This window comes from Eleutherodactylus coqui, chromosome 11 (genome assembly GCF_035609145.1).
Source record: "Eleutherodactylus coqui strain aEleCoq1 chromosome 11, aEleCoq1.hap1, whole genome shotgun sequence".
NCBI classification, from domain to species: Eukaryota; Metazoa; Chordata; class Amphibia; order Anura; family Eleutherodactylidae; genus Eleutherodactylus; species Eleutherodactylus coqui.
In genome coordinates, this window is record NC_089847.1 from 47,851,159 (window position 1) to 47,872,619 (window position 21,461).

At 37.5% G+C, this 21,461-nt stretch overlaps 1 protein-coding gene across 4 annotated transcripts in view; it reads right to left on the minus strand.

Moving 5' to 3' along the window:
• The window catches only part of TOX3 (TOX high mobility group box family member 3), a 146,294-nt gene that overhangs the window by 28,849 nt on the left and 95,984 nt on the right, over positions 1-21,461 (minus strand). For 2 of the 4 annotated variants that reach the window (XM_066584020.1, XM_066584018.1), the window contains 3 exons: positions 14,096-14,161; positions 12,386-12,415; positions 6,092-6,343 (listed from right to left, as the gene is read on the minus strand). In XM_066584020.1, the coding sequence (XP_066440117.1) occupies positions 6,092-6,343; positions 12,386-12,415; positions 14,096-14,161 (348 nt within the window). The remainder of the gene's footprint in view (positions 1-6,091; positions 6,344-12,385; positions 12,416-14,095; positions 14,162-21,461) is intronic. The other 2 variants (XM_066584021.1, XM_066584019.1) reach the window with 1 other exon arrangement.

The following is a 21,461-nucleotide window of genomic DNA, read 5'->3' on the forward strand; positions in this document are numbered from 1 at the left end:
CTTTTCTGTACTAGAGATATTGCTTCTTGGGGGGACTTGTTTCATCAATACAGCATCTGACAGAGTAATGTAAGTGGATAGTGGTGTGAAGGTGCCTGTGCACATAATAATAATGATAGTATATGCATATTTACTAAACTATATATATATAACTACATTTGAGAGGTCAGACCCAACCAAGCAAGCTATACTCAACATAAATCAAATTGTTAAAATTGCTAACAATGGGTTGCCAATAGAGATGAGCGAACGTACTCGTCCGAGCTTGATGCTCGGGCGAATATTAGGGTGTTCGGGATGTTCGTTATTCGTAACGAACACCACACGATGTTCGGGTTACTTTAACTTTCTTCCCTGAGAAATCATTTCTATATGCGCTCAATGGGGCCGGCGGCAGCAGCGCCAACCCCATTGAGAACATATAGAAGACAAATCCTTCTTCTCTGCCACAGCTGTAACAGCTGTGACAGAGAAGAACGATGTTTGCCCATTGAATTCAATGGAACCGGCAATACAGCCGGCTCCACTGAATGCAATGGGCTGCCGGCGATCGCGGGATGAATTGTCGGAAGGGGGTTAAATATATAAGCCCTTTCCTGCAATTCATCCAGAAATGTGTAAAAATAAAAAATATATATATACTCACCTGGTGCCGACAGACGGAGTTCAGCGCGGCAGGCTGCAGTTCTCCTGAACTGCTCTGAACAGCTGTGAGTAGTATTCAGCAGCCGGGGATTTAAAATCCCCGCCTGCTGAATAAGATGCCTCTGAATGGTCACAGCCTGACCAATCAGAGGCCAGCCCTCACTCACACCCATTCATGAATTCATGAATGCGTGAGTGAGGGCTGCCTCTGATTGGCTCAGGGGCAGCTCTCCTGCCCCTGAGCCAATCAGAGGCAGCCCTCACTCACCCATTCATGAATTCATGAATGGGTGTGAGTGAGGGCTGGCCTCTGATTGGTCAGGCTGTGACCATTCAGAGGCATCTTATTCAGCAGGCGGGGATTTTAAATCCCCGGCTGCTGAATACTATGCACAGCTGTTCAGAGCAGTTCAGGAGAACTGCAGCCTGCCGCGCTGAACTCCGTCTGTCGGCACCAGGTGAGTATATATATATTTTTTATTTTTACACATTTCTGGATGAATTGCAGGAAAGGGCTTATATATTTAACCCCTTTCCGACAATTCATCCCGCGATCGCCGGCAGCCCATTGCATTCAGTGGAGTCGGCTGTATTGACGGCTCCATTGAATTCAATGGGCTAACATCGTTCTTCTCTGCCACAGCTGTTACAGCTGTGGCAGAGGAGAACTTGCTGTGTCGTTCCCATCATTTTCTTGAATTGCCAAGATTTTCACACATGAAAACCTTAGCGAGCATCGGCGAAATACAAAAATGTTCCGGTCGCCCATTGACTTCAATGGGGTTCGTTATTCGAAACGAACACCGAACATCGCGGGAAGTTCGTTTCGAATAACGCGAACCCAAACATTTTGGTGTTCGCTCATCTTTAGTTGCCAACTATCTGTACAGCAGTATTCTCAAATGTGTGACTCTGCAGCTGTTTCAAAAGTACAACTTCCAACTTGTTGGGAGTTGACGTTCTGCAATAGTTGAAGGGCCACTGATTGGAAACCATTGAAAAGATTTTACAGTTTTCAATTAGACACAAGGGCATACATACCATAAAGGCAGACTATGCAGCTGCTATGAGGGTCATTTTGAGAGGGGGACCAGCAATGATTGCTACCTTCTTTTTTTTTTACCAAGTGGCCGGAAATAGTGCAGGACTTTCCTCTCTAGAGGAACCAAATTGCTTAAAAAATAAGGTTAAGAAAGATTATATGGGTCATAACAAAAGAATGGAGGGAAAAACAAACACCAGACTATTCTGTACTGGGTGCAGCACCTAAATATGGACTCCATGGGACCCACTCTACTATATATGCCACTGAAAAGACATAACCTTCTTAACTGCATAGCGGGATAGCACTTACACATTCTTGCAATAGCATATACTACCCGTCTCCCCGAAAATAGGACAGGGTCATATTAATTTTTGCTCCAAAAGCTTTTACATTTATAGCTGCCTGGACACTATTTAAATTGACTTTTTTAATTAACTGTAACCAGGACTTATTTTTGGAGTAGGGCTTATATTTCAAGCTTCCTTAAAAATATTGAAAAATCTTGCTGCATCCTCAAAAACCCTGAAAATTCATATTAGGGCTTATTTTCGGGGTCGGTCTTATTTTCAGGGAAGGCGGGTACATAGCCCATACTTATCCACTGACTACTGAACTTAATTTGCTGAGTATCCTTGCTAACTTTATGACTGCACATGGCTTGTTCTGGTGATTTGCATTCAAAGAACCAGCATCTATACACCATACACTGTTGCATCTGTTATCACATTGTTAGCTGATACTAATAGCAACCTGGCTATAACACGGGATTTAACTCAAAATCAGTACAAAAAAGTATTTACAAAGTTATTCAACTTCTTATGTAGAGTTTTACTTACATGCTACTGATCTGTCAGCATTTCAGCAGATTTACTTTAGAACGCGGCTCTGATTATTACCACACATATAGGAATTGTTTCCGGAGGTCTTTTCTCATTATAGGTAAAATAATTTGGCCGATAACTAATTCAATGATTCATTGCTAGCCTATTGATAAATATTTGCCTTTCTACTAAGAACAGATAGACATCTTATTAAGAGCTGTCAAAATATTGATTTGGGAGATTTTAATGAACTGTGTAACAAACAGAAAGGCCAAGCAATCTAGATAATAAATTGGCAAATTTAAGCAGGCAGGTGTAAATTAATTCACGGCTGCCTTTTGTTCTTGCCACGCTACACATTCAGAAGCTGGAGAAAGGTGAAGTGCTGGAATGATTAGTTACGTACATTAGGTTGTATACAATAACAAGGCTAAGCTTGTATCGATGCCTTTGGTTCTGCTAGGTGGAAGAGAAAAAGGTTGCTAAAAAAAGTATTTTGGAGACATGTTAAGGTACCAAATTCAACATGTTTAGAATTTTACAGAAATTGAAAAATGTCTGCTGGTAATCATATCTGGGAATTTAAGTTGATGTGAAATTGGTGACACTAAAATATCTCAGATATTTTTGATTTAGGATAGGATTAATTTATCACAAGGTAATGCTGTTACAAGTAAACTGAGAATGTAATTGATTGATTTATTCTCTAATTAAAGTTGAATTAAATAAATGCAAGAATAATCTTAGAAATTTTTCTTATAATATCCTTAAATTAACTTTTTTTCTACCCTGGGAGGTACTTTTCCTATGATCACTGTCACTATTCACTGTGTAATGAACTTTCAATGATTTTCCAAGAGAAGTAGGTGAAGTGAATCAATAACTGTAAGAATTATATATATGGACTAAGAAACAATATATTTCTACCACACCATTACCATTATAATTTTGTGCCTTATGGATGACTATATGAATTCGGAGAGGTAATAGAATCATACTTTAATAGGCTTGTCTGAAACCTTTCTTTCATGGAATACATCCGTTCCCTGGAGTATTTTTTCCCTTAATGAGCGCTGAGGGGTTTTTTCTCTGCATCTTTTTTGCATCTTCATTGTGAATATCCTTTTCAGTGGGTCCCACTTGCCAGTGAGACCCAGTCACTCAGCGGCTCTCCGGATTTAGCCCTTCTGGATTGGTGGAAGCGTGGGGGACACAGCTACCTATTCATTACACGTCTACCTGGACGTGGAGGTGATAGTGGAGTCCATTTAGGCTCCACTATTGACCGGGTAAGTCCAACATTACATTTTCTATTCATCCTTATTCCACCTATTTTGCTGTTTCCAAGAGCGCCATTCTAACGTTTTCATTGTCATACTTTAATAGGGTTGTCTGAAACCTAAATAATTATGAATTATCCTTAGGATAGGTCATGAATGGTTTTGAGTGAACTTTTGAGAAGTTAGGTTCTGGTGGCTCACCTAACTTTTGCAAAACATTCACTTCAGTCCAAATTAGTTGAAACTGAAATAGAAGATCACTATAACCCCTAAAACTGTTGTACAACACTGCTTAAGAGCCAGAAAATCTCTGTACAGCACTCAACATATTATGCAAGGCTTTCATGACTCTTAGACAGTGTTATCTATCAGTGTTCAAGACTACTGTTGAGAGAGCTAAACCGGCAGAACCCTGTTTCGGGTAGAAGTTTGCTAAAAGCTCAGTTCAGATTTATGCCAAACCAAACTTTTTGCAAAGTTCTAGCCGAAACAAGGTTCTACTGGTTTGGTACACTCAACACTAGTCTTCAACATCAGATCAGTTAGGGTCCAACAACTGGCACCCCCATCAATCAGCTGTTTTAACCCTTTCCAATCCCCTGTCTGACGTCTAAAGACATTCTGATTGAAGGCTGTAAAGTTCCAATGTCGGAAGACGTCCGTCAGGGTATTCTTACTGTATATTACTGGCCACTCTGTTGTCGGGGGCCTCTCCAGCATGTCCCATACCGCAGTACTGGCTCTAGCCAGCAGATGGCGCCATTGTATACTAGCAGAAAAAGAAAACCCCCAAAGGAAACCCTGAATCCAAAATTGGATTGCAAAGGGTTAAGAGTCTTTGGCACTCATTCAAGTGCTGTGGCCTTTTGCTCAGTCTGAGGCATTACATTTGTTGCTTACATGGGCTTTGTGCAGCAAAGTCCAATTCAAAAAATGGGATTGAGCTAAAGTAATAGGTACCACTGTTAAGAAATGAGCAGTGCTGTGCATTGCACACTGTGAAACGGCCTCAGCACTATCCTGAACAATGTAGCCACTTCAAACTGCTGATTAACATGTTTTTGGATTTGGACCCCCACAAAGCGGATATCGATGACCTAACCTATAAGCAATCAATACAATATTTAAGTCCTAGAAAATATGGTGTATAAATTGATTGTACCTAGTAGGATATATGGACATCATGGAGGGAGACCCTCACTATGGATCTCTGTCTATAGGCCAGAGTGGAAAGTCAGGGGAAAGAATGCCCCATGCTGTGGTAAGGACCTAATGTGGGTATGTAGTACAGGGTCACTGAAGCATTTGAATGGGCGCTGTGTAATATTAAATTTCCTTAGCAGCAGTCATATTTTGATTTTTTTTCTGGATTTTTGCCAGACTGTTGACTGTCACACTAAGTTAATGTTCAGATGTGGCAGTGTTGTAACAGATTTGTGACAAAATCTTTGACTTATCCTAACCGAGGTAGGTTTATAGTAGCTGTTTGTTCAGACCATTGATTCTTCTGAAAGGTGTCACTTTGACATTCAGCAGCAGGCCAGGCACACTCTTAATCATGGCTCTTGCCTTAACATTGTGAGTATTTGACAATTCCTTCATCTCTCTGCATTGTAATCACATCAAGCACCACAAATTATGTGGTTTATGTAAATAAATGGGTCCTGATGGCTTATGATCAAAGCACAGTGATCACGTCGTTCTGATCCTTGTACTATTCAGCAGGCAACACTGAGCACACTTAATAAACAAAAGGAATATATGTAGTGGTATCACAATTGCACAAATCTTATCTCTTCCCAAACATTTTACTTCACGCAGAATAGCAAATAGATTGGTGGTTCTTGTTTTTAATTAGAAATTTTACATTCAGCCATTATTAGATCCTGTTGCTTTCCTGCAATGATTATAGTTATTATTCATTTCATTTCTCAGCTCTCTGCAGGAATTCAGACCCCTGAGGCTCCTTATGAAACAGAAAAGGGAAACTTCATTACTGCACAGAATGCCCTAATGCTGGAGTGTACTAATCTGCTATATATTGATGTTATTACATAGGAAATATGCCTTTAGAGTTTATGACCAATAAGGAACAATATCTTACTATCAGTAAGATTCTTGCCTATAGTTTGTATACATCTGCTTTAAGTGTAGGCCAAGGTTTCTTAACTACAGAATTTGAATAACGCATAATACTTACATGACTGCCATACTTGGCATGTATCATATTCTTTTACCTATTGCCTTACCAAAAGTGACTAAGTGATATTTCATTGGTTGTTTTCATTTACAAAACTTACCATTGTCAGCCCATTAGAATGCAATGCTCCTTCTTGGTCTACTAGATTGCGGGAAATGGTGATAGAAGGGAGGTCCAGACTTTGAGGTGGAAACTGAGGTGTAAATTCATTCCCTTGGGCAGCTAGAGCTTCACCCATAACTTGAAATGGAAGCAGAACATCGGACATGCCAAGTGAGGGGTCGGTCTCTGGAGGTGGAGTGATGGGAGGAATTTCAAATTCTTCATCACCAAGGCTTGGTGTATGGAACGTCTATAAAACAGGGAGCAGAGGGGTGTGATTTAGTCAATGGTACCTGTGGATGTATTATTGTAACTGTACAATTGTAAACATATCAAATTATTGTGTATTTGTTCATATAAATTTATTTGAATTAGTAATAATCACTGATGTAAATACATATTTATGGAAGATAACAATCTATAGGACAACTTCAACATGCATTGTATGCTATTGCATAGTGAGTTATGGCCAGTAAAACATCTTCCCATTGTCAGAGCCTATTTGCTCTGCCTAAAAGAGTCTATTGCCAGGCTAGCCGTACACATTAGATTTTGATAGGCCAAACCCAAAGGTTTGATGGGTCTGAACAATCCTGTAACGTACATGGTGACCTCCTAACTCAACCGAGATGACATATCAGTGGAGATATGCTTCCAGAAAGAACTGCTATGATAGCAGCATTCTCCAATTGTTACAACTAGAACACATGCATGCTCAAATGAGTGTGCATGTGTATGGGGGTGCCGGGCAACATAGCTGTCAGCCAAATGAGGTGTAGGGTAATAGCTATCTTATGTGTATGGATAGCCCTAGGGATCCATTAGATAAAAGTAGCAGAACTAAAATTATTCAGTCAGTATTCTTAATTTTTCCATATGGAAAACCACCAGCATTTAGGAGGATTAAAATATTGTGTTTTAAAATATGCGCAAAACAGGAAAATCCAGCATCTGTGTAAATAAAATCAACTTTTCCTTATTTTCTGTTAAGAAAATTAAGAGAATTGAAAACTAGTGTCCACATGTTGCTACGGTATGCACAAAGACGCCAAAGAAACACTATGGAGCTGTCCAATATGTGGTATCATGCGACTGGTTCATGACAGAGGTTAGAATTACACAACCAACTCACATTTTTTCGTGGCGTGTCATGTGATTGGGCTATAGTCTACACCGTTTTGCTGTCAATTAAATGAATTTAGTTCCTCTTCATAAAATCATGATAAATATATGGCTAATTAAATGGGGAACAACTATTAAAAAAGGACAAGAATATAATCCATGCAGGGCCGGCATGTTTAGGCTCTGTGTATAAGTAAATATATCTATTCCCTCACACTATTGCCATCATGCAGCATTTTTGTATGTAAGCCATTCATTCTAAGATAAATTTCTGTTCTTTAAATTTTGAAAGCTCTGCAGAAACAGATCTGCCTGATCAAAGATTTAAGTGCAATTATCATACTGCTGTAATAGTGTACCAGTATTAACAGTGTTTTAATGTGCACTTAATTAGCAACATCTGTCTTTGTTTATTTCAGCAACAGATACATTAGGTCTAGTGCATATCAAATGGCCTATTTATTGATACCTAACTGCAATCAAAATAGCTCACATTCTACAATACTCATGCACCATAAATTTAGACAAATGCATAATCCACTTTGCCGTTTTACCTGCCCAAATGTTGCAGTTTACTATGATTTGCGCAAAGAGAAGGTGGAAATTGTAAATTGCTTTTTATTTAGATAGACTCAAAAGCAGCATTTTGTAGCTTTTTAGGAGGCATTTTACTTTAAGTAGCATTTTTTTGCAGCCAGGTAACATAGAAACATCCTAGAAACAGCCTAGAAACATAATGTGCAAAGCTGAAAAAAGGCATATGTCTATCTATCTTCAGCCTATTATCCCACAATGCTTTTCCAGAGGAAGGCACAAAAAAAAACACCATGAGGTAGAAGCTAATTTTCTCATTTTAGGGAGAAAACTCCATATCTGGCAATAACAATAAATCCCTGCACCAGGAACCCTTCTAAAAGTAATCTGTGCCTATAGTCTGTAATATTGTTTCACTCAAGAAAGACGTTCAGGCACTTTTGGACTATTTTTGCGAATTCACTATTTTTGGGAATTTACCAACACCACACCCTCAGGCAGAGAGTTCCTTAGTCTCATTGCTTTTACAGTAAAGAACCCCCTTCTATGTAGAGGATGCCCACTTGTTACAGTGCTTGGAATAAATAGATTGTGGGAGAGATCTCTGTATATGTTGCTTTAAAGTGTACAGTGAAATATAAAATTTGCTACAAAGTATTTTGGTTTATGGGGCTTTCTAGTGTCAGTGTCTTTTTTTTCTAAATGCAACATGATTTGTGTATGAAGTTTTTTTATGGCATTTTACCCATAGGCTTCTCTACAGGACTTGAAAAAGTACCTGGAGAACTACAACAAAAATGTTACCAAAACCCCATAAAAGCACGTTATATCTAGATGAACTAAAAGAAGTCTTATAGCTGAGCCAATACATCAGTTCTTGTTTGAGGCATAATATACACACACACACACACACACACACACACACACACACACATACATATATATATACATATATGCACACACACATACATACATATATATATATATGCATACATACATACATATATATATATATGCATACATACATACATATATATATATATATGCATACATACATACATATATATATGCATACATACATACATATATATATGCATACATACATACATATATATATGCATACATACATACATATATGCATACATACATACATATATGCATACATACATATATATATATATATATATACACATATATATATATATATATATATATACATACATACATACACACACACATACACAATTTTATATATATATTAATTACACACACACACACATATATACACACACACATATTATCACACACATACATACACACATGTATACATACATACATACATATACACACACAGGCATAACTTGAAGCTTCTGGGCCCCAATGCAAAATTTGTTACAGGGCCCACAACTATAATGCTTTATTCATAGTACTGGGCTCACTGTATAGAGAAGGGAGAATTTATGGGCCCCCTAAAGCTCTTGGGCCTGGGGTGCAATCGCATCCTCTGTATCCCCATCATAATGAAGTTAAACTATATATGTTATGCATTTATGTGCATATGATATAAAATTGCAGTTTCCACATCTACGGGTGATGCAAGCAGGACAATACTTTTTAATTGCTTGACAAAAATTTTAGAAATGTAGTGAATGTCAAAATATCCCTATTTGTAGTAAATATAATGCAAAATACTGATTGCAATCAAAATGATAATTCATAAGTAATAGACTTTAATGAATTTAAATTACAACTATATGAATTATAAATAAAATCCTGCACAATCTTTGATGTACTTTCAGACTCTGAAGTACTTTCCATTTCAAATCTTATAGACATTGTAATCTGTAAAATGTATTTACATTATTACTTTAATGAAATTGGGCACCTTGAACGCTCTAAGATCATTGGGTGCAGTCTGCTTATTAATGATCTAGGGCAGTACAGATGATAAATACAGTCCTCATTACATGTCCGTTAACTACAAGATATAATTATTCCACCATTGTGCTGTAAACACAATTTATATTATGTGAGACAGATTTTTTGTATGCCCGTTAATAGGAGAGAAAAAAGATGCATTCTAGGGAACGATCTCATTAGCCGCAGTACATTGTCATTCTTCAAACTCTAAATGATGATAGAAATTAATAACCGCACGCTGTATGAAGGAGGTATACGGAGCAAAAAAAAAAAAAAAACCTTTCCTTGCATATACAACCTGTCAGCTGTCAAAAGAGGTCAGGAGTGATGAGCCCTGAAATTCTATAGGAAGATGCTATTTGGATAGACTGTTGAAGCTCAAATAATCACTTTTGATGCAAAATACAATTTATACCGGAGCCAGCGCAGTGGGGGTTTATATATTTTTTTCTGTATTTGCTTCAATAAAAACAGTGTCATTTTTCACACTACAGAAACTCCAACTCTCTCATCCGCTGTAGATAGATTGGCCATGATCAGAAGCAATTGGCTAATGAACATAACCCAATGGCTGCATTTGCAGTTATTTGGCACTAATGTGGTCTTCTAACAGATGCAACAGTAATTTGTGACTCATTTGCTACACCATTACTGCTTAATGAAATCTAACATATCACATTAACAATACGGGTAAACACTCATTCTTGTTATGTGGCATTTTAACTTGTTTTCATTACCACTGTAATTAAACCTTTGAAATATTATTTCAATAAATATTTCTGCTGCTAAAGAGATAGGTGGCAACATATACAGAAATGCAACAGCGTCCTATGCCTTCAGCTGTTGTTAACCTAGCAGGAGGGTATAGAATATCTCAAATATTTAGATCATCTCATTTTTCATCCACTTTAGGCTTCCTGTTAAGAAAGAGCTACTTGAATAAAAATAATGTGGTAGAAATTAAGTATGAAATGAGCCTAGTAGTCATTAATTTACTATTATTGGGTGTTAAATGGTTAACTTAGTTAATATCAGTACCAAGTGCTAAGCCGGTCAATGGTCAAGGCAGCTATTATTACTATATTTAAGCTGTTACATTAGAGATGACTAAAGACATTTATTGTGTGTATTTGCCAATAACGGGAATTGTATGGACACGGCACGCTAAAGTCCCTAAATCCATTTTCATTGGCATTAGACAGACAACATGTAACAGTCCAAATCATGTACAAATTATTCCATTCTATTCAAAAATTGCTGGAAGGTATAACATTGAAAAAAAGAGGCACTAAGAATCCGGAAATTTAGATTATTTATACTGTATGCTGTTTAGGTTTATTCTTTAGTTAAAAAGAAAAAACAACAAAGAAATAAAAAGATAAAGTTAAATCAAAGAAACCCCCCAGGCAAAACTGATACACATATGTCAAATTATAAAAGCATTTCAAAAACACCAGACAGAGAAGTCGTCCACCAGGACCTGCACTAAGCATGTCTGTTTTGCTAGGAGTTTTGCTTTAAGGTATGCTGCAAAGTGAGTGTTTTGTTAGGGAAAGTACAAAGAGACAGATGAGCTGTGGGTATTGTATTGTGCTGTATAATACTCCACTTTATTGCATGGCTGAATCATTGATAAACCTTTTTGGATGGCCTTACCTGGCTGCTATTGACCTGCATAATACTACTTCAACTAAAGAAGCTGAGTGACATTGGAAGAGTTTAACCATATAGCTTCACAGCACAAAGGCCCACTCACATGGGTAGGTTTTCTGTGTGCTGTGCATATTTTTTACTGACTAAACAGGGACAACACAGCCTCATTAAAATAAATTGGTGTATTCAGACATGCATTTTTTGTGCATACCGATGTTCTGCGTTAAAAAAAAAAAGGAAAATCACAGCATGTCCTATTTTGGTTCATATTCACAGACCAAAATCGCCTATGAAAGATCATGGGGGGAGTTAAAAAAAACAAAACAAAACAAAAAAAAAACCAGCAAAAATGGATGTTGTATGTGTATACTTTGCTTTTTTTCTTTTTACACATGCTGGCAGGAGGCAGTAAAAACAAAAAATAAGTAACCATCGATTGGCCCTCTTGCCGATTTTTTTTTTAACATGCATGAAGAATAGATGACACACGGATGCAAAAAACATACATACTCCACAAAAACGCGTGCAGTGAAATGAGTCCATGTTTCATCGATTGATATTGCATACACCCATGTGAAGGAGTCCCGCTTGTGACTTAAGATTTGAAAGTTGTTCCTATAACTTGTAATGGACATGTAGAAGAGTGTTGGGCTGTAATGTTTAGCTCCAGCAGACAGAACAGGTGCCAACTTCTCTTAACAGAAGACATTAGATGATTCTCAGAGGACCTGGTCAATAGGTCTGCCTCTTTGAGCACCATCAGATAATCTTAGTTGACATAACGGAGAGAAAATAAAGATATAGCAGGGTGGATATTTCAGATAATTGCTATTTATGGTCTTAAAAGCATAAGAAAAAATCATCTAATGTCTAACGCACCGTATGTAATTATACATAAACAAAGAGGACGGTAAACGGCCTATGAGAATTGTAAATATGTCATATACAAACATCTAAGATGATGCAGATAACAAAAAAACAATATTTTTGTAGCTTATTATAAAAATTGTTTAAGGGCGTTAAAAGAACAATACAAGCAGAAAACAAAAGAAACAAAGAATACCTTAAAACATTCATCAGTCCATTGCTGTTTCTGCAGAAAGAAAGTAAAGATAAACATTAAAAACACAATACATGTTATCTACTGTAATGCTGCACACTGTAATAATCAGATCCTAATCAGACAAGGAAAAGGATGGAATGAAAAAGGCAGAATTCAATCTCTGTAATTCAAAAGGTAATCATTGTAGGTGCAAATAAAGAAATTTATCTGACATCATTTCCTTATGATTGAGGCATGTAGGATGCATTCAAATATTTATGCTTTTAAATTAAAAGGCTATATAAAAAAATACATTAACCAGGGTGTAGATGGTTGAATGCCATCTGTACGGAAATGCTGAAAACATTTGTTCCTTTTGATAAAAATGCAAATGTAGAGAGGTTGTTGTATCAACATATAACAGCCTATGTCTGCCACGGTGAATTATCACAGCTGGAATTAAATTGTCTCTTAACAGCTGCTAGCAGCGGACTTTTCATCAATGCTCGATTCAAATGTAGGAAGAAATTCTACAGAATGAAACATTATGTTATCCTTACAGATGGGGTTCTGTGTTCATTATCACAAATAAATGCCGGGCCCCTTGCCAAACATTATTCGATTATCTAAGCAAGTCTTGATGGTCATAGAAAAGATGGAACAAGTGACTGGAATGCTAATTTTGAAGCAGTCCTATTGATCAGCTCCTATACTGTACTTTATCCGAATGGGGACATTACCAAACCAGAAGATATTAAAATAGTTGCTTGCCAAAGTTTTTGATGACCATACCACAAATACAGTTTGCTGTGGATGTAAGGCTGTGTATAGGGCAGAGCGAGATAAACTAAAATCATTGCATATAAAAATAATCCTAATATTAGAAGAATTTCAAAGCTTTTACAACAAAAAACCCCTGCAGAAATAGAATAAAAGACTGTAATACAAAGCTACCTATATGGTAAAAACAGTATTCATGTTGAAGAATGTTCAATGTTCTACTAGTTGACCATTTGTAAATGACATTTTTTTCACCATCCTCTTCATTCTGTAGATAATGACACTTCAATTTAATAGGTTTTATTCAGTATTTGTGTTGTGAACTAGTAAAGTAAAGGGCAAGGGTGACTGTATTTTTCAAACATACAAACCGTTATCGACACATTACTGGGAAAGGGTTTTTCTATCTACTATTTCAATCTGTCAAAAATATACAAAACACATAGCACACTTTTTCTAGACTATGTACAAGTTCAACCACTATTATAGTAGGCAACTACACAAATAGCAGGTTTTTTTTAAATTAAATACTCCTTTTGAAACGCTCAGGTTCTGGTGATGTCCCAATGATGCTCTCCAATAATATATTTATTATTCAGATCTTGAGGCGGATTATATAGTACAACACATTAAGTGCCACAACCATTGAATGTTTTTTTTTTTTAATCTATATGTCTCTAATTGTCAGAACAGCCACCCCTGTATGTACATTGCTTGATTTCCCATTAGGCAAGTGCCTTCAGCATTGGCATGCTACAGGCGTAACCGCCTTATGGCCGGCTAAATTGAGTAGTAATGTAGTACTGTCAGGTTATTTTCTTTCTCATTAAAGTCTTTATTTTGTGCTCCATGAAACACATTCAGATGCAGAGTTTCAATCTTATTTATCTTCTGTCTGCTAAATTATCTAAGCAAACAGATGTATATGAGAAGAGATAAAAGTACACCTACCTCATTTGCAGCAAGAAATGCATTATTGGCTTCTGCCATATTCATGTAGTTGTTATTATTTCCAAACTGAAAAAGAATAAGGAAAAGAAGATTGGTTTGCTTAGCAAATCTGGAGTTTGATATATTTCAGCTCGTAATGATCCAAACAAGCAATAACAAACATTTCTATTCATCCATCATATCTTGGAAGATAGATGTTGTTTCTCAGAAAACACAAATCTGAATACGAGCAAGCAGCAAGTCGTCCTACATTAGAAATTTAATTACCATGTTCCACTCCAATAAAATAATATTTTATGAGTAAAATACCTCAGATCAGAGTATATATACACATGAGAGAAAAATAGGGAAAGAGGAAAGGAGAGGGAAAGAGAAGGAAACAGAGAAGGAAAAGGGGAAAGAAAGCAAAGAAGAGTGCAAATGACATGTGTTGTATGCATTAGACATAAACACTTTGTATCTAGTCTCCAACTTCCAAAACATGCTGTGAACAGATGGATGGACACAGGTTGGGAACCACTGAACTACATATACTGTACTTAATTAAACTCCAATTAAAAATATGAGGTTGAAAATGTAACACCCTGCACATGTTTTGAGATTTTAGTATAGAAAAACAGATTTTGGATAGTTTAAACACATCTATGATAACTTTCTGCGACAAGTTAATATTATTCTTAGGCAATGAAAAGCAACACAATAAAAGTTTTGTAAAGTAACTGAAAGGGTAAAAAAAACTGTGGTAAAAAAGTGTATGGATCTAGGTTTAAGCTGGCCGTAGACATAGCATAGCTGTTAGCCCATAAGTATCTACTACTGATTCCCCCATTAACATGTTTGATGGCTTGGCCAAGTGTTCATATTTTTTTCATTACTGATGGAAGGATCGTGGGTCTTTTTATCTCATGGAAAATTCTAGGTTCAGATGGGTTAAAATACAACCTGTTTAGTTCCTGCCCTGAAATGTTCATGGATCCCTTTAAATTACACTAACAAATATATAATGAGTGGAAGAACCAGAGAACTGGTACCACAGTGCAAACCTCCAAAGACGAGTCATAAACACGGGGTAGTGAAATGTAATTTCACTATTTATTTAATTAAAAGCCAGCAATAAAACAAGTTTTGGTGTGGTTTGTAATTACCTAAAAAGAGAAGTTGGATTCCACTTTATGACTTGTCCTTGAAGGTTTGCACCGTGGACCAAGTTCTTTGGTTCATTCACTCATTCAACCTCACCATGCTAACTTAATGGAGCATTCACCTGGTTGGCAACACTTCTATTAATAGTTTTGTCAGTTTATTCAAGGACTTGGTCCAGGCCTCCCTTGAACTTTGGGTTTGCTCCACCTCTTTCATTCCTTTATCCAACAAGCATATAATGTCTATGGTCAGCAGGGGGATTGCTCATCACATATACAAATGTAGTAGGATTTAGGGGGAGGATAATGGCTATATAGACCAGAAGCATACACAGAGCTCTATACATTTATCTTGATCATATAGTAGACTATAAAATTTGATTCCGTCAAACATTCTGCTTCAGTGTCATACTCATAAATTGTATTAATTACTTTCTGACCAGATATTGTGCCCGCCTTCCTTTTCAGGCATTGGCCACCTTGATGTTTATAGTCTATGAGCAGTCTGGAACTCAGTAAGTAAATTCACTGTTATGTGTAGGCAAGTATAATTTGTGAGTTATTATAAATTACTCCTGCTCATCCTTAAAAATTAACTATCCCAAGGAAGAACAAATCTGACCACAGAGATCTTGGCAAAGTATTCCATTATTTAATTAGCTTGGCACCTGGACCAAACAGAACATTAAATTTAGCAAAGTAAAAATACCTATATAATTTCGCCTTAAAATTCGTGCGCAAAAATCACTTGAGGTACCTTAGAGTAAGATGTGGCTCCAAGTTTAAGAGACACTTGTCAAGAAATAGAAATACAACAGTTCAGAAACTGTACAAAAGTTTTGTAAAAACATGAAAAGATTTCAAAGTGTTTAGGGTTCAGAAAAAAAATGTGTGCTTCTTAATCCTGCACTGCTTGCGTATGTGTGAAGTTGTCTATTACTACATCACTGAACTCGAATGGTGATTTATTCTCTGTATATTTTCAGGGGAGAGAAAAGGCCACAAAAAGGCACTGGATTTTAAAACTACAGTATGTGATTACTTAGTAGGACAATTTTACAAAGGTCCTTAGGAGTTAATAGGATTCAAAACCTTGTTCTATAAAGACATTTAGTCATAAAATACAAAAAAACCCACCTTTGAAATATGAACTTTATTTTTATTTTGCTCGGTGTCAGTTCTCTGAATGCAGTTAACAATATAAAGCAATGTATATGTGTCTAAATATGAATACATTTTATCCTGTAGTCTATAATATAGAATAACATACATTATATTTAGGAAACTTAGTAAAAAAAATGTTTGCTACTAAATCTATAAACTAAACTCAATTACAACTGGGATCTATAGATCTATCTTGAAGTATCCATGGCAAGCAGAAATAAGACATCCATTGTTAACACTGCTACATGAATTCAGAAAATTGGAAAATAGTGAGAAATGAAAAGAATGAAGAAATACAGAGCTACTGTTGGGCCTCACAGACTTCTATGGCTGCTGAATATAACTTGAAAATTGTGCAGAGCCAAAAGAGATTTTTCAAAGTGTTAAAAACTTTCAAAGAATGTGCTATATGGCAGTAGAATACTATAATAAATATGCCTGATAACTTATTTCATGTTTTCACCAACTCTAAACTGCACCCACTGCTTGCGCCATAGTCTGTGATTCTTTTCTGCTGCTACAATTCTCACCTTGAATTTTTTTTTTGGCATCTCAGCCAGCATTAATTTTGACACTACGATCCCCCTCACCTAGGACCACACTTACTCCAGCTCAGATGTAGCATCCACTTCTCTCCCCTGTCTGCCTATTCACCTGATCTAAGAACAAGTCAAATGTGAGAACAAATAAGATTCGAAGGTCCAGACGGAATTCTGATTGACATGTCAGTGGAAGCATTGCGATTGCGTAAGACCCAAATCATGTGACAGACCCATGGAAAAGGCTTTCGGAGGCATATTAGTTACAGAAACCACATTAGTTAATGATTTGATCTTTTTATGTAGTCTTGTGCATGAAGCTTGATGTATAAAACATATTGTTAGGAAATTTTCTATCTCGCCATTAGGCATAACTACACTGTAGTTGACTGAAATTTGAGTTTTACTTTTAATTGCAGATTACTACTTTAAAAAATGCCACATTTTGCCCAACTGAGATTATGATTTGAAGTCCTGTAGTGATTCCATCATGCAATTAGATATGATGATAGCTGCAATAATTAAAATAATGATTTCAGTAATTAGTTGACTGACAACAGACATCTGTAATCACTAATAGGACTTAGGTAGTTGCTTGCCATTTCCCCATATCACAAAAGTAAGTCACCTGCTATCTAGCAGAAATCATTTCTGCACCACATAATTAAAGATAATTGGAAGTATATTTCAGGAGATAATGCTTTACTTTGTCTAAACATATATTTGACAGCGCTGTTGTGGAGGACAAGCGAATACCAACATTAATATGTTTATATATGCCCCAATTGGACAAACAATCCACAGATTCGGCCTCCAATACCATCTCTATGCTGACGACACCCAACTATACACCTCCTCTCGTGAGATCTCTGGACCATTCCTCCAAAATATCACCGACTGTCTGTCCGCTGTCTCTAACACTATGTCCTCCCTTTTTCTCAAACTAAACCTCTCTAAAACTGACCTCCTTGTCTTTCCACCTTCTAACCAACCTCCCCTCAACATCTCCATTCCAGTGTCTGGCACCATCATAACCCCCCGACGGCATGCCCGATGCCTTGGGGTCACACTGGACTCTGACCTCTCCTTTACCCCCCATATCCAATCTCTGGCCCAAACATGCCACATGCACCTCAGAAATATTGCTGAAATACGTCCGTTCCTAACCACGGACACGCTAAAGACGCTCGTGGTTGCGCTCATCCACTCCCAGCTTGACTACTGCAACTCGCTACTCATTGGCCTCCCCCGCACTAGACTCGCTCCGCTCCAATCCATACTAAATGCAGCAGCTAGACTCATTTTTCTATCCAGTCGTTATTCAGACGCCTCTGCATTATGCCAGTCGCTGCATTGGCTGCCCATCCACTGCAGAACTAAATTTAAACTCCTCTACCTCACTCACAAAGCTCTGCATGGCGCTGCGCCACCATACATATCCTCCCTCCTGTCAGTATACCACCCAGTGCGCTCACTCCGATCGGATAACACCCTCAGACTAAACACCCCTGTAATACGAACCTCTCATGCTCGCCTACAGGACTTCACCAGAGCAGCACCCATCCTCTGGAACGCTCTACCCCAAGGCATCCGGACAATTCCTGATGCACGAAATTTCAGACGTGCCTTAAAAACGCACCTCTTCAGGGAATCATACCAAATCTCCTGACCTAGTCCCTCGCCCCTCCCTATGGTGCTCCACCCTGTTTGCCTTCTGATAAATGATCTGTACATAAAATTTCCTATTGCCTGTGTTCCCCACCCCCTGCACCTCCTGTACCACCCTCAACCCATTTGTGTCTAACCCAATGTACCTTATATTGTAATTGTTGTATTGTTTTGCATTTATCCATGCCTGAAAGCGCTGCGGAATAAGTTGGCGCTATACAAATAAAGATTATTATTATTATTATATATGGGCATAAAATAAGATAAGCAACAACCACTTATAATTACTTCCTAATTACTGACCTATCATTTATGAACAACTAGACCCTCAAAATAAAATAGGTTTATTCTCATTTAAAGAACAAATAAAACATGTTATGTTGTAGTAAGTTGTCAGGCAACTGCATACGTAATAGTAGGGTCAGCTCCCAAGGAAAACAAGATAGGTTACCTTTTAGAGATGAGCAAGCCTGCTCGGATAAGGCAGTTACTCAAGCGAGCATCGTCCTTCTCGAGTAACTGCATTCTCGTCCGAGCAGGCTCAAAGAGGGTGAGAGAGACAGAGAGAGAGAGAGACAGAGAGAGAGAGAGAGGCAGAGAGAGATCTCTTCCACCCGCTCCCCCTCGCCCAGAGCCTGCTCGGACGAGAATGCAGTTACTTGAGAAGAGCAAGGCTCGCTCGAGTAACTGCCTTATGCGAGTAGGCGCGCTCATCTCTATTACCTTCCCATTCCTTGTGGAAGCAAAAGGTAGCACCTCCCTGGTTTTCCAACATTGCAATGTTGTTTGTGAGGGAAAGCCTTCCATAGATTCATGGTAGTCAGAGGGAAGGCTGACAGTAGCAAGCTACACACAAAAAAATCCAAATTACATCTAAATAAATGCTTCCTACCCATGTCTGATGATTAGAATAACTTAAGTCCAAAATAAATACACATTTCCTGTAGAAACCAGAAATCACTGATTTCACAACATTTTTCGATGGCAATGACAAAAATGTTCAATAGGCTTCAGGACACGAAGTCCTTGAAAATTGTAAAGATAGACTATACAATCTCGCAATACAAGAAACCTTGATTGAGTTGAACCTATGACAGAGACGGAAGAAGAGGCCCATACACCATTTCCAAAATGCATTGATCCTGAAGTGCTAGTCTATCCAATTAAAGTCCTGTTGATATTCCATTGGATTCATTGGTGTATATTAAAAGTGTCTAGATGGATGAATGAGGGGGAGAATGATACAGATAATTCCTCACCCCTTCTACGCAAGTAACCATCTACAGCACCATAACCTTATACTATTGTGCTCCACTATATCCTCTAAATGCCTTTATTATATTCTTTTCTACTGAGTACTAATACATATATCATGTTTGGAGCTAAGGCTACTGGAGAAAGTGAGCACTATATAGAAGTCTGTTGAAACCTGAATTGAAAGCCCGAGCATGGGTGCTTCATTTTCAAAGTGCTATTGGATAAAGTGTAGTACCATTGGGGCCACAAACCCATTGTGTTATTTTCATAGAACTTTTTGCTGCTTTCTACTATCACTTGTGGTACTATAAATATTGACAAAATAACACTTTCTCTTGATCTTTCAAATGGTGTCCACCTTCTGTTATCACCTAAAACTCCACCTTAGAAGACTTAACACACAGTCTTCAGCCAAAGCCTATTTGTAACATATTTTAACAACAGATATTATAATTCCAAAGATTGAAATTGTATCTATTTATTTCCTTATGCAGTCAGAATAATTGTTTTTAACAATTCATAACTCTGACAAGTCAATGCGATTAGGGTCAATGAATCGGGGTAACAGAGTTATGGGATTTGGCACCATAAGCAAGCTAGTGTTTATTCGAGACATGACTGTCCTCATGTTTGTTGTTTTTCCTTAAAGACAGGTCCTGTACCTATGAAATGTAAACATAGACGCAACAGCAAAAACATCTTTAAAGGTTAAACTCAATTAACAACATCTGCAAGGAGTAACAATAGTTGAAAACTGGAATAAAAAGGAGCTATTATCTCAAGGGCCAGAACAATTCAGAAAACAAATTAGTCTTTCAGTGAAATAAGAACTGGGTTAGGAATACTCTTCTGAACAGTTAGCATGTGAATGTAATTACTGAAGAAACTACTGCTAATCAGCTGCGAACTGTATCCATTAATTAGTATTTGCCCTGGAGAAATTAGGAAAATTGGTAACAATGTTAACACTGCAATGTACTGATGAGGGATATGAGGCCCTCAGCATTTAGACTAGCAGGTGGTTTCAATGGTCCGTCTAATTTGAAAAGCATCCACCTGAAGTACTGTGACATATCTTCTGCATCTTTATCAGTCTATAATTAATAGCTTATAATTTAGGAGCAGTGTGATCAGCTGGGGATGTACATATATATCTTACAGCTTCCTGGCAGGAGTTCTCTTTTACTTAAGAATAATATTGTGGTTGGCTCAGGGATGATTAAAAAGGATTCACAAAAGACATAAGCTTTGCTGGAATGTAAGCAGATTCCCCTTAGGATCCAAGAGCTTTCAGCTGTTAAGAAAAGCAAATGCCCATATTTTCTGCATGTGGTTTTCTTTTAATTACCTTGCAGCTCATTCAGGGTACTCAGGATGGGTTTATTATGTCAGTTACAGCTAGGTAGCTTTATAAAAGACGACTTTTATTTACCACCACCAGAACACATGGAAATATCTTTATAAACTTATCAATGGTATTGAGTGGGAAACATATGTTGTTTCATGTTCGCGATTACTCCTGCTTTGGAACACAGCTAATCAGTGTAAGTATCAGCGGGAAGACACCCACTGGCAGTTATAGGAGTCTTTGCAGGT